Here is a 15,083-nt window from a genome sequence, read left to right on the forward strand (position 1 = left end):
TGATCTGACAGAGAAAGTAAAAAAGGACAAACAATAAGAAAACCCATTACATGATTATATTTGTGGGCCAAACTGGCAGAAACTGGACTGCAAGATCTCGTTCAGAGCAATAAGGCAGAGCTGGCGCCCTCTGGTGGATGCTACTAAAACATCAGTCACTCTGATGGCAGTTTTGGTCACATTAGATTAATCCCAGTGAAAACCGACTGCCAGTAATAGCAACATGTAACCACATCAGTCGCTTGTATCATTTTCATTTCAACAAGGCACCGAGTCAGCTGCCTTCAGCTGTGGACACAGGCGTAGACACCGCATGCTGACGTGCCTTTGCTGGGCATGTGTGCTCCAAACCGGGTCTCTGGTTCAAATCAGGTGGTGACAGTGCTGAACAGCAGCCCAGCAACGGTTGCTAAGCAGTGATTGGAGGGAAATGGGAAGGTCTTGAGATGGTCTGATCGCCTCAGTGCCTGATCCTGGCGGTCTAGTCGCGCTCCTGACCTGCAGTACGGATCACGGCTCGTGTCGTCCACTGGACACTGTACAGTCTACTACTGATGAAGAGCAGCGTGCAGTATCCTGTAAGAGATCTGGGGATCTCGCCCATCCAGCTATATGGTATCCAATGGTATTAAAGAATCAGAAATCGAATCATTACAGGAGTGTTATTAAAGTTCATACACACGCAGGAATCATAGTGTACCAGTTATTAAAACTGGTAGATTAGATGTTTCTGTGCCTTGAGTTTATCTTCATGGTGTCTCTGGCCGAACTAATCTAAGTCAAAGCAGATGTCCACGGTCGCTTTACGAAGGGAACGGGAGAACGTCACGTACAATTAGGCTGCAAGAAGTCTGGACATTACACACATACATACCCACACCTACATGCCACCACACGCAGACCTACTCACAGACACAGGTACACCTTTCACCTCAGCTGACCACTTTTCATCTTGAGCTTTAGGTAGCATGAAGACTGGGTGTTCCCTGGGGTATTCCATGAACATTCATTTTAGATCATGCGTTCCTAGTCAGGAGTTCATCTCCCTGGGGGTGTTCCCTGGACATTGGCTTAGAATCGTGCTCCCGGTCAGGAGGTGAAGGTCAATAGTTCTCTGTGTGTATTGCACTGTATGCTTGAGGTTACTCTATGAACATTTGGTGTTAGAATCATGTGCTCCCGGTCATGGGTTGACGGTCATGAGTTCATTTGTATGTATTAGTTATGTGGTATTGTATGTGGTTGGTTAGTGTAGTGGATAACACCTCTGAAAACATCGGTTAGTCTGGGCTGGAGGACGGATTGTTGAGAGTTTGAGAGATAAGCCTCAGCTCGTCGTCTTGGCCGGGATGGGAGAAAGAGCGCAGCCGAGTCCACGCTCAGTGTAACTGGGGTGATGGGCTCTTTAATGGCTCTCAAGCCAATTTCATTTATTCTCTTTCACCTTTCTTAAACTTTTTCATATTCCGCATGATTTTTGTCTCGATTTATGTTTTTCATGCTTTTCTTCATTATCATAAAATTGTTTTGTCCCGGGTTTCATCCAATAAACTGGCAAAGCTACTTTTGGACTCAGCCTGGTTGTTTCTGTCTTCCAGTTTTCACAGTCTTACAATACAGTGCGTACAGGAGCAGAGTGCAGTGTACAGTACACAGCGTGCTGCTCCACACACAGCCTCTATCAGCGCTCAGCTCTCACTGGACCACTTCTTCCTGTTCTAACGCATCAACAAAGCCAGCAGGCTAGCCCCGCCCTTCAGAATAAGAGTCCTTGGCAGAGTAAACGCTGCAGAACACATAACCTGGAGTTAACGTATGAAGCTGTTCTCTAACACACTTCAGGATTTACAGCTATTAATACTCTCTTTATGGCAAGTCTGACACGTCTACAAGTCTATAGGCGTAAACGTAGAAATGCAGTTTAACTGCAGGGACGTTCAAACCATTCAGTAGTTTAAGAATTTGGTGTTGAGTTACGGCGCGAAGTCTGAGCAGCGTATTGTAGCTCATTACTGTGAACAGCTTCTGACCGTGTTACTCCTACAGACTCAGGTCAACTTAATCCATTACTTTTAAAGCCCAACTCCACATTTATTCTTTAAAAATTCTGCTCCTGACTCGTCCTCGTATCTCCATCTGCTCTTACTTTACCTCTCTCTCTCTCTCTCTCTCTCTCTCTCTCTCTCTCTCTCTGTCTGTCTCTCTCTCTCTCTGCAGCACTTTAACACACAGATGCAGGAAGCTGCTCCTACTCAGTTCAGAGAAAACGAAACTTATCCCAGAGTGCTGCTCTCTCTCTCTCTCTCTCTCTCTCTCTCTCTCTGAGATCAGGAAAATGGCAGAGGCCAGTATTTCAGTAAATCAGGTCCAGTTCAGCTGTCCAGTCTGTCTGGATCTGCTGAAGGATCCAGTGGCCATTCCCTGTGGACACAGTTTCTGTATGGTGTGTATAAATGGCTGTTGGGACCAGGAGGATCAGAGGGGGGTCTACAGCTGCCCCCAGTGCAGAGAGACCTTCACTCCGAGGCCTGTTCTACGCAGGAACAACATGCTGGCTGAAGTGGTGGAGAAACTGAAGAAGCCAGAACTCCAAGCTGCTTCTCCTGCTCACTGTTACGCTGGACCTGGAGATGTGGAGTGTGATTTCTGCACTGGGAGGAAACTCAAAGCCATCAAGTCCTGTTTGGTGTGTGTAGTGTCTCTCTGTGAAACTCATCTTAAACCTCATCTGGAAATTCCAGCCTTGATCAAACACCAGCTGGTCCAAGTCTCCACACCACTACAGGAGAAGATCTGCTCTCAACATGACAAACTGATGGAGATCTACTGCCGTACTGACCAAAGCTGCATCTGTTATTTGTGTACGATGGATGAACACAAAGGCCACGATACAGTAGCAGCTGCAGCCGAGAGAACCGAGAAACAGGTGGGAGAAAAATCTTTTAGAATCGATTCACATTGATTATATTATTAAACTTCATCAGCTGCATTAATCAGATACAACGTTTGAACTGTTGTGTGGGTCATCAAATGACTGAATGTGCAATGTTTTGTTACGTAGCTTAAATAATACAGAAGAACAAAAAATCAAGTGCTGAAAAATGTCCAGCCAACGCCCAGCTTCATTCCTCCTGCAGTTTTCCAGCTCTGCAGTGCCCGCATGACTCTGTACTGCCCACATGAGTGGACTTTCACTCTTCAACTGCCAGTAATGTTCAGTTTTGTAAGTTTAAAGGTGCAATATATGATTCTGGAGAATGACTGTCGATATTAAAGCTCAGTAGCAAAACAGGTACACACCCCCCTCCTCAGTGGTCCTTCAGAAGCTCCGCTCCCAAAATTCATGGAAATGCATGGCCACGGAGAACGACACTAGGCTAGCAAATTAGTTTTTTTATGCAGATCTTCTTGTCAATAATTGCTGCTACAAAGCTAAACAGTTGTTATCACAAACATGAGGAAAAGGGGTTAAATGGTACTGACCTGTTGGTTCTGTGAAACAGCAAAAATAACTTAATGTTGCCCGTCTGTTAAGCAGAAACAGGGCAACCTCCTCATCCGTTTTCATACCTTTCAACTCTCTCAATGAATCTGGTCAGCATCTTTTTCACCAGCTACTCGTTCAAACTTCCCCACTCCACCTTGAATGGTGAAGCAGTTACATTCAGGAATAGAACGAAATTGCTGAATGATTTAAGGTGGAATGGCAAAATATGAACAGGAAGCCAACTTCAGCCTCATCAACTTCGGGGAATATGTGGTGGAGGAATATTTGGAAGGTGGCTTTCACCTAAATGTTTCCTACTGCACGCTGCTATTTTGCATGCACAGTGCTGGGTGGGTGGTCACTGTCGTTGTTGGAGCAGGCAAAACAAATAATGTTTAAAATGCTGTATGGAGAAACTTGAAACGTCACACAAAACAGTGAACGTTGTTGATTTCTCCTTAGAATCAGCTGGAGGAGGTTCAGAAGAAATCCCAGCAAAGACTCCAGCAGAAAGAGAAGAAGCTGCAGGAGCTGAAACAGGCTGTGGTCACTCTTAAGGTGAGTAGTGGGCAGAGATCTGCTGGAGCAGCTGTTTCACAGCTCACTCAGACTCTCCTCCAGTCGGACAGTGAGGAGTCCAGTGTTGGACACTTTGGGGTCCTACACAGCCACAATGTGGACAGTCAGTCGTCTACAGTCCCAGTGAGAGAGTGAATGATAGCTGGAGTGTAAATGGAGCTCCATCTTGTGTGTGTGTGTCCTAACAGCGCTCTGCACAGGCAGCAGTGGAGGACAGTGAGAGGATCTTCACTGAACTGATCCGCTCCATTGAGAAGAAGCACTCTGAGGTAACAGAGCTGATCAAAACTCAGGAGAAGAACCAGCTGAGACAAACTGAAGAACTCCTGGAGAACCTGCAGCAGGAGATTGATGATCTGAAGAGGAGGAACACTGAGCTGGAGCAGCTTTCAGTCACAGAGGATCACATCCACTTCCTCCAGGTAACCATCATTCACCTACAGAGGGACCTGCTCCTCAGGGAGGCTCTAAAATCTTAAGGTTATTTTTGGTGTAACATGATTTGAGAACATTTAATGCTCTTGTCCTCCTTCATGTTCCTCGGTTCTGTTTCCTCTCTGTAGAGCTTCCAGTCTCTGAGAGTCTCTGCTGGATGTGAGGACTCCTACAGCTTCACTGTCCATCAACATCCCTCATTTGATGGAGTGAGGAAATCTCTCTGTGAGATTAAAGAGAGACTAGAGGAATTCTGCAAGGAGGAGTTCAGGAAAATCTCTCCACATGGTAAGAGGAGCTTCTGCTGGAAACAGAGGGACAGAAATCTTTTAATTTAACACAAATTCACAAAATTGACGACAAATTAAATTTGACACTTTTCAGTTCAGTGTGTGTGTGTTGTGTAGTTACATGTTCACACAGTGGGTCTTAGTTCAGGCTCATATGGTGAGTTTGTGGTTGTTGTACAACTGAATGTTATTCTGAATATTAATGCTGTTAAAATTAATGCTCTTTTTGCAGTTCAGGTGAAATATAACATAAAAGCTAATAAAGGATTCTGACCTGAACAGTGAGAGACAGACAGTCAGAGAAACACAGGAACTCAGTAAAAGGGGCAGAGTAACTGAATCCTGTTCGAAACCCAGACTGATCTGATTTAAACACGGAGACTGTGCTGTGTGTCTTTTAGCTGCTTCTGTCTTTCTGAGCGAGTGTTTGAGTTTCCTTCATTCAGTCTGTTAGATCAGATCTCACACACACACACACACACACACACACACACACACACACACACACACACACACACACACACACACACACAGCCTCCTTCATTCAGTCTGTTAGATCAGATCTCTTACACACACACACACACACACTCTCACACATACGTGTCTTTGCTACATGGTGGGGACACAAGACTAGATGCAGCCGGGCGGGGACCACCGTTTCTAAAGTGTTTAGAGACAAGGCAGAAGCTGATCTGAGTTCAGAAACATCCCAATGCAATGCCGATCACTTCAAAATACAAGAATTCACAACAGAAGCCAGACCTGACATTCTGCATACAGGTGGGGACCCTGTCAGGTGAGAGATCCTTGTGGGAACCAGTGACGTCAAAAGAATTTGCATATGAAAATATGACGTCATATATCGTGTGTATGTCTGGAAGGTTACCAGTGGGGACCACATCTTAAATGTTTTTAAAATGTCTTTTTCCCCTCAATTTCTAAGGAAATATTAAACATAATTCACATGAACTCCAGAACATATCAACAGTCATCAATATTCTCTTGCTCACTTGTTCTCCAGATGTCATCAAGATTTTTTCCTCACCCTTAGCTTGCTCATTAGGTGTTCTGACACATTCTGCAAAGTTGCTTTGTGACAAACAGCTGTAAAAAGCACTACATAAATAAATTTGACTTTTGGATGTCAGTGCAGTTTTAGAAAAAAAACTTGATCAAATTTTTACTCCAAATATATCATTTTTCATCAGCATTTTCCTTTTAAAGTCTTTTTTTGTTTTTGTTTTTTTACAGATTGAGTGAACTTAGTTATACAAAATCTCTCGGGTGGTAAACTGGTCATAAAATTTCTTGGAGTTAGAAAAAAGAGGAATGAAATGATACAGCATGGAGATACAACAAAAAAGAGATAGAGAAAGCACAAGAGTTATAGAAAAAGAAAGGGAGCAGCTGGTAAATGATCTCCTGGAGTTTCTGGATTTAAGTGCTGCTGGAGCTGCACTTATACATTCTATACATTCTTTTTTTCCCCGAACTCTGCCAGATGATATCCAATCCATGAATTTGTCTTCCACCGCTTTGATCTCTTCAGAGGACTATTGTCTTCTTTTTGACTTCAAAGAACCTAAAGAACATCATTCATTTATTAATTTGTCTTCCCATTTTCAAAATGGGCAAACATCCTTTAAATCTTCATCTGAAATCCTTTTACTTCAAAGGAGGGATAGTATGATTCTCTGTTTATTTGCATTATTTTGTGTGTCATGTAGCCTTTTGTGTATGTAGAGTCTAAGAATCAAAATGAGCATAATAGGTCCTAATAGGCCAAAATACACTCACACTCAAGCCTACTGGTAATGCAAGACATCCTGAGACATAAAACCTGTGTAAATCCTTAACTGAGAAGGTGACGTTACCAAAACAATATAAAATTTCTTAAAGACACTTTTTTAAAGTAAATGTTTTGGAATATTTTATTCTACACAATTCCTAGAATTAATGGATTGGCTATTAAATATGCAGAGTTAGTAACATATATCATTTGAAATAACAGAAGGGGTAGATTGATAAAGAAAAAGGGAGAGAAAGAGGAAAGAGTAAAGAGCCAAAAAAATGATAGAAAGACAGGTAAACAGCCATACAGACGAGTCACATTATTATGACCAGTTTTCTACACTCGCTATCCATCCTTTCAGGTCCACTGACCGTATAGGAGCTCTGTGTAGATCTATAATTACAGACTGTAGTCCATCTTTTTCTCTAATACTCTGTTAGCCTCCTTTAACCCTGTTCTTCATTGGTCAAAACCCTACAGGACCACCACAGAGCAAGTGCTATTTGGGTGGTGTGTTAGTGTGTGCAGTGCTAGTACAAGTGGATCAGACACAGCAGTGCTGCTGGAGTGATTAAACCCCTCAGTGTCGCTGCTGAACTTAGAACAGTCCACCAACCAGAAATATGCAGCCAACAGCCTGAATTGGTTTTTATTACTGTCTATAAGAAGGTAATGGTACTAAAGCATGCAGGTGCAATGAATGTAGTTGAAGGATTAGTAAAGTGTGGACCTCAGTGGTACCTATTAAACTGTTATTAGAGCTGAAGCATTTTGAGAACATTAGTGTTGTGAACACTAATGACACTTGTGTTTCCTTTATTACATAAAAGATCCAACTGAATTCTTCTTTCCTTCGATTCCCTATACTAAAACTAAGAGCTCTAGCCACTTCCAGCTTGTTCTTATGAATTCATTCCAAGTGTCTTGCCATCTTACAGGACGGTTTTGACCAATACAAGCAGTATTGTTTTTTGTTGTACATCTTTCTGCCATGTACTGTCTTCTTCAGTTTCATAACTGATATTTCACTACTGTGATCGCCATCTCAATTTGGCATGTCTTTAACTACTGTTGAGGTAGATAAGGGGGTTTTGTTTTTACCTTTGCTTCTGTTGTATGAGGTCACTTTATCATGCGATTGTGTTCTGGAGTCGGTCGCAATTCTTCTCTTTTTAGGTGAAGGGATCCTTTCACTTTCTTCAGAACTAGTCTCAGATGTGTCAGGAATGTACCCGTCTTCACTATTTTCAGCACTGCTGACTGATGCATCAGGGGTGTAGCCAAGTAATTTTCTTGTCAACTAGAAATTGAACATTCAAGATAGCTTTAGTTTTTATCTGACTTGTAATTTATTGTTTTAATTTATACGCTTAGTAATAAACAGTATGACATCCAAATTGATGAAAACTGCTCAAGGAATTGGCTAAAATAACTCCCGACAATGTTTATTACAAAAAGATTTACAAATTAGAGCTGCAATGAATGACAATTATAATAGTCAAAACTCATATGAGCTTTTAAATTTAGCTTGAGGTCATTTACACATTTGTTGACAATAAAATGAAATACCTCATTCAAATATTAACTCTTTACTGAATATTCCAGCTAATAGAAGATGAATAAAACAGCAATATTTTTTATGATCAAAATTTAAAATCAAAAATCTGTAAAGCAGTAGCAATAAAATAATAAAAGTAAACAAGTTTTCCCATAATTTTTCAGATCAGCAAAAAAGATCCAAATGCGAAACCAGTTTGTGAGAGTAATTTTAGTTTTCAGTTTGAAAGCATTACTGCAACTTTGTATTAGTGAGTTTTATTTTGACACTGTAGACCCTTGCAGTGTAAACAGCAAACCAATTGGCTCAGTTTGTTAAAGGGTGGGACTGCATCTACAACCCTCAGGCTGATTTGATTTGTAGATAAAACCATTTCTGATGGTTTTATCTGCATGTTCTGTTCATGTGAGAGACAGCGGCATAGTTTTCACCTCAGCTCTGCGTCCAGATTGAGGGAAATATTGCTAGAAAAAGTAACAGTGGCAAAAAAAACCCTGTATTTCATACTGTTATGGTAAAAATCTGATTCGCAATTCACATGTGTCACAAGATGTTCCTACTTAGCGTGATAAACGTGTGATTATGTCAACAACTAATTGACTATTAAATTGGTTGACAACTAATTTGGTCATTGATTTTAGTTGACCAAGTCGATTAGTCATTGCACCCCTAATACAAAATGTCTACTACAGCAAAAGTTTAGATTTGGAACTCCATTTTAAAATTAGGTTTGACAAGTGTGAATTGTGTAGTTTAAATATATATTTTTAAATTATCTATTATCTAATTTCTATTTTTAAGTTTATGTAACTTAAAAATTGGGTATGTTTTAAAATGAAGCTTGATCGACATGCATTCTGTACTTTATTACATTGTAAATGAGGTCTGTTTGGTGTGAACTCTAATTTCATTACTCTACAGGATATGAAATGATTTAAATGGTTTGATAAATGTGAACTGTGCTGTTTGTTCTTTAAAAAAATAATTGGCATAAACTGTAGAGTTTCAAAAGAAGACAATAACACAAAAACAGACTTACAAATATGCTCTCAGTCCTCTTCAAATCTGGCACAGCTGTGCCCTCACTGGCAGGAGAATCTGAGCTTAAGATCTCTGTATCTCTGTCGCTATCAGAACATTCTTGTATGAATGTTTTCTAAAAAAAAAAAGGATAATCAGTACAATTAATATAAAATGTTAAATAAATTAAATTAAAAACATTTATATTGTGTTATTAGTTCTGTGTTCTGATGAATTTTTATCTTATTCTAGTTAACATTTTTGTCAATAAACGATTTGGGCACCTTATCAAATGCTCCTGGCACAAAACATTAATATGATGTGCAATATACTATGAATTTAGCATAACTGAAGTTCAAGTTCAAGTTCAAAGTTCAAAGTGTTTGTCATTTGTACAGCGGAAACAGGTTTCCTTATATACAATGAAAAGCTTACTTTGCTCCTTGCTAAGAATGCCAGATATAACATTAGAAATACAAAAGAGTATATATACAACCATATATATTAATCAAGAAACAGTGCAATGTATAAATTAAAGTCGTATGGATGGATAGTGCTGTGCCTTGCCGGGAACATGATTATCTGCAGCAGAAATGAGTAGTAAAGTGCAATAGTGCAATTGTAAACATGTGCTACAGTTAAAGTGACAGTAGTTGCTGGTTATTCCTGAGGAAAGAGTTCTTTACCAGTGGGATACACATCACACGTCTGTACCTAAGTCTGGCAGACCGAAGTGAGAATAGTTATTTCTGATTCAGAACTCTGATTGCGGTGGGGAAGAAGGAGTTCTTTAGTCTGGAGGTCTTGCACATCATGCTCCTATACCTCCGGCCTGAGGGCAGAGGTTTGAACAGACCGTGCTGGGGGTGGGTGGGGTCTTTGATGATGGAGGCAGCCTTCCTTTGGACTCTATGATTGTAAATGTTCTGCAGAGAGTGCAGTGGAGAATTGGTGATCTTCTCTGCAGTCTTCACCACTCTCTGTAGGCATTTACGATCCATCACGTTCAAGCTGCCGTACCACACGGTGATGCAGCTGGTCAGGAGGCTCTCAATGACACAGTTGTAGAAGTTGCTGAGGATCACCGGAGACATCCCAAACTTCCTCAGCCTCCTCAGGAAGTACAGCCGCTGTTGAGCCTTTCTGACTAGCTGCTTGGTGTTCAGTGACCATGTGAGGTCTTCACTGATGTGGACACCCAGGTATTTAAAGCTGCTCACCCTCTCCACCTCGAGCTCCCGGATAAAAAGTGGCCGATGAGGTCTCCTCTCCTTCCTCATGTCCACTATCAGCTCCTTTGTCTTGTCCGTGTTGAGGATGAGGTTGTTATCATCACACCATAACACCACTCTGGTCACCTCCCTCCTGTAGGCTGCTTCATCTCCACCAGTGATACGTCCTATCACTGCTGTGTCGTCAGCAAACTTCAGGATGATGTTGTCCTTGTGGGAGGCGACACAGTCATGGGTGAACAGGGTGTAGAGAATAGGGCTGAGGACGCAGCCCTGTGGAGTGCCGATGTAGGTGGTGATGCTGGCTGAAGTCCTGTTGCTGATCCTGACAGACTGGGGCCTGCCAGTCAGAAAGTCCAAAAGCCAGTCACAGAGGGTGGGGTGCAGGCCGAGTGTGGAGAGTTTGTGGGTGAGTTTGTGTGGGATGACCGTTTTGAAGGCTGAGCTGTAGTCAACAAAGAGCATCCTTATGTAGGAGTCTTTGTTTTCCAGGTGGGAGAGGTAGTAGTGAAGGGCAGCAGCAACTGCGTCCGAGGTGGATCTGTTGTGACGGTAGGCGTACTGCAGGGGTCCAGCGTGTCCGGTATGCTGTCTTGTATGTGGGCCAGCACCACTCTCTCAAAGCACTTCATAATGATTGGAGTGAGTGCTACTGGTCTGTAGTCATTCAGGCTGGTGGGGGGGCTCTTCTTAGGAATGGGGACTATGACTGTCCTTTTGTAGCAGGTGGGAACAATGCTCTGGCTGAGAGAGAGATTGAAAATGGAGGTCAGTACATTAGCCAGCTCGTTCGCACATGCTCTGAGGGCCCGCCCAGGAATCTTGTCTGGTCCTGGTGCCTTGCGGGGGTTGATCTTTCTCAGAGCTTTGCAGACCTGGCCTGTTGATACTGACAGAGGGGGGGACTGGGGTTGAGTGGGCTGTGTGTGTGTGTGAACCTCCCGGTGCTAGTGCTGGAGGTTTCGAAACGGGTGTAGAATGTGTTGAGGTCGTCTGGTAGGCTGTCTGTGGAGCTGATGTTGCTGGTGATGGTCCTGTACTCTGTGATGTGTTGTAGGCCTTGCCACATCTGCCTGGAGTCAGCAGTGGAGTAGAAGCCATCCAGTTTCTCCCTGTCCTGCCTCTTGGCTGCTGTGATGACTTTCCTCAGTCTGTACTTCGCAGCTTTGTACTCTGTCTCATTGCCTGATCTGTATGCAAGAGAGCGAGTACGGAGCATGTGTCGTACCTGACTGTTAATCCAGGGCTTCTGGTTGGGAAACCTCTTCACTTGTGTGGTGGGCACGATGTTATCCACACACATGCTGATGTAGCCAGACACGTGTTCACCATATTCTTGAATGCTGACAGAAGAGTCCTCCATAGTGGCTGCAGCTTTAAACACATCCCAGTCTGTCGTAGCAAAACAGTCCTGCAGTATGCTCTCAGTCTCCGGAGACCATACTTGAACCGTTTTGGTAACCGGATGTGTTTGTTTCAGCCTTTGTCTGTAAGCTGGGTACATGAACAAGGAGATGTGGTCTGAGAGTCCAAAGTGGGGGCGGGGTGCAGCCCTGTATGCACCGCGTACATTACTGTACACGTGATCCAGGATGTTTTTGTCACGGGTTGGAACGTCCACATGTTGGAAGTATTTCGGAAATATAGTCCATAAGTTGCACTGGTTGAAATCACCAGCAATGATAAACACGGCATCAGGGTGAGCCGTCTCTAACGCGCTGATGACGTCATGGAGTTTGCCGAGCGCTGCCGCAGAGTTAGCCCGTGGATTAATATATACAGATGTTAAAAATTCAGCACAGAATTCCCTAGGTAAATAATAGGGACGACATTTTAACAGCAGGAACTCCAGGTCTGGTGAGCAGTGCTTATAAACGGTCCGTATGTCTTTACACCACGCGTTGTTTACAAACACACACACCTCCACCCTTAGCGTTACCGGAGGCTGCCGTGCGATCTCCGCGATGCACAGAGTGAAACCCTAGCTGGATAGCATTGTCCGGTACTCTGTCTGAGAGCCAGGTTTCAATGAACATTAGAGCGCAGCACTCTCTTGTTTCCCGCTGAGATGTTATCCTAGCTCTCAGCTCGTCCAGCTTGTTCTCCAGTGACCGCACGTTAGCTAGCAAGAGGCTAGGCACTGGTGGTCGGCTAGCGCGAGCCTTTAGCCTAGCATGCAGCCCTCCCCTCTTGCCTCGCTTGCGTCGCCGCCTCTGGAGCGCTCTCCTCGGATCAGCATGCTCACTCGCGGTCGGTAGGTCTGGGTCTTCCTAGTGGTGGTGGTGGCTGCGGGAGCGGACAATGGGTTGTAGCTCCGGTGGAATAAAAACAACAGGAGCACCCATTCATACTACAGAATCTGTGCCATTTTGGTATCAGAGAATGAATGTAATAAATTTCAAAAAGAAGATCGGGCTTGGTTACTGTCGATCACATTCTTTGAATGCTCTCTGGTCTAGAAAAAAGTAGCACAGAATGTACGTAAGTAAGAAAGCTTGGCATTTGTGTTTTGGTCTGTTTATTTTTCTCTTTCTACAAGCTCCATTTTACTGTCCTTTAGCCTTGACACAAATATCATTCCATTACCAATTATTACTGCAAGTTAGAAAGTAGTAGAAAAACTCCAGTTCAGTATTCAGTAAAGTTTGGGTAGACATAAGCAGGTATTCAATCAACATCTTGAAGTTAAAAGTATCAGTAAGGATATTAACTATCACCAGGTGCCAGCAAACTATTAAACTATTATTAGAGTTGAAGCATTTTATTGATCAAGTTAACACTACATTTACCTCCATTCTTGTTGACAGCTCTTCAGGACAGGTTTTGTTCACATAAACAAGATGAGCTTCTGGAGTTACTTTTTCTTCAGCTTTATATGGTCTGTTAAGATGGTTAAAGAAACAGGAACTAACTGTTAAAAACATATGCCCAGCATTCTCAAAAAACAGACAATAATTCTCACAATTTGGAGACTGTCGCTGTCACGCAAAAACATTTTATCTCCATATTTTTTATTTGTCACTTTTTGACATAATGCAGTTCTTTACAAAATGTCAAAATGCCAAGAATTAACCAAAATAAATCTTCCAAAATGACGTGGAATAAAATCTTTTTACATTGGAAACAACACATTAATGTTGCCATTTTGGAGATCGTTTTTTTGTCTGACAGCGACAATACATAAGTAAAGTACTGTACAAATTTCTGTGATCAGCAATAAACGCCCTGCTGAATAAAACAGCCTGTCTGGCTCGAAAGGGTCGAGCAGGTTAAGGTAGTTCATCAGTTTAGCTCTTGATAGGCACAGGGTGTGTGTTTGTTTGACTTTGATCAACCTGACCAAGCTAAACGACCAGAATAACCAGCTTTAACACGCTGGCTGACCAGCATGCTGTTCCACTAGCATAAATACACTGGTCATGCTGGTTGTTTAGTTTGGTCTGGTTCTTCATGCTGATACACCAGCGTGGCAAAGCTGGACATCCAGCTTGGTCATGTTGGTTCAACAGTATGACCAGTTCGACCCAACTGGTCAATCAGTGAATCTGGTCATGCTGATAGACTAGTCCTAAAAATTTAAATGTAATATACACTATGCTGTTCAGGAGCTAGTTAACAGCTGGTTTACCAGTATAGTGTATGATTTTGCCTGAATGAGCAGCTTTTCAACCACTGTGACCATCAAAGTCCAGCTTAGACCAGCCATCTTCTCGCTAAGCTAAATGCACCATTAAACCTAAAGAGCTTGCTTGCTAGTTATCTAACTAACTGGCTAGACAGACCTGCTCACTGTGTACTAGCTATCATGGAACTATCTTCTTCACAGCATGGTAAAACATCATGAATCAATATATTCTATGACACAGTCGAACAACAAGATAGGCTAAACCAAATAATTCATTTTATAATGCTATAAAACAGCTTTCATATTTAGGTACATTGCTAAACAAGTTTGCCAGCCAGCAAGCACACTGCTAGTTGGCTAGTTGTTGGCATTAATACACACACTCATTTTCAACTGCTGAAAGCCAGAATTAAAATAAACAATATAGATAAGAATAGTTTTACCTTTTGTCCTCCAGTGCAGAGTTCCAGTTGAGTGTCGGTAGTGGGAAGAAACAATTAAGGTTCCAAACAAGCTGTCCCATCAGATACGCCCTGCCCCTGCCCTGCCCCCATGTTGGGGGAGGGGTTGTAGCGGTGGGGACCCCAAATGTCAGGTGAAAACACACTTTAGCGGCCATGCTGCTGAAATGACCATGTGCTTTCTATAGTGTTGGGGGAGGGGTGGTTGCGGTGGGGACCCCAAATGTCAGGTGAACACACACTTTAGCAGCCATGCTGCTGAAAATGATTGTGCACTTTCTGTAGCTCATTATTGGAGTGGATCTCTCAGTTCAAACAGCAGGTTTGAATGATCAAGTGTGGGGCAGATTTACGTTGATTAACACAAGTGTGGCTGTGTTTCGGTACTGTTTGCTGGGGGAATCAGGTTAGATGAACTCCCTTCTTGCTGGTGTTAGCTCTTCCTCCATTCTCAAACATCTCCTCACCCACACCCTCTCGCATCACCATATTACATGGTATCCAACATATCCATTGGAGGTGCAAAATCCCACATACAATTAAAAATTCTTCTACTTACATAGACTCACCAGTCATTTTATTAGGTACTTGCTAGTAAAAGGCT

General features: G+C 42.6%; 1 protein-coding gene across 4 annotated transcripts in view; it reads left to right on the forward strand.

Annotated features, from left to right (window-relative positions):
- Positions 1-2,301: 2,301 nt before the first annotated feature.
- The window catches only part of LOC108412178 (E3 ubiquitin/ISG15 ligase TRIM25-like), a 56,134-nt gene continuing 43,352 nt past the window's right edge, over positions 2,302-15,083 (forward strand). For all 4 annotated transcript variants that reach the window (XM_017684101.2, XM_037537413.1, XM_037537414.1 and 1 more), the window contains exons 1-4: positions 2,302-2,926; positions 3,950-4,045; positions 4,255-4,488; positions 4,630-4,789. In XM_017684101.2, coding sequence (XP_017539590.1) covers positions 2,336-2,926; positions 3,950-4,045; positions 4,255-4,488; positions 4,630-4,789 — 1,081 coding nt within the window. In that variant the 5' untranslated portion in view covers positions 2,302-2,335. The remainder of the gene's footprint in view (positions 2,927-3,949; positions 4,046-4,254; positions 4,489-4,629; positions 4,790-15,083) is intronic.

This window comes from Pygocentrus nattereri, chromosome 4 (genome assembly GCF_015220715.1).
Source record: "Pygocentrus nattereri isolate fPygNat1 chromosome 4, fPygNat1.pri, whole genome shotgun sequence".
NCBI classification, from domain to species: domain Eukaryota; kingdom Metazoa; phylum Chordata; class Actinopteri; order Characiformes; family Serrasalmidae; genus Pygocentrus; species Pygocentrus nattereri.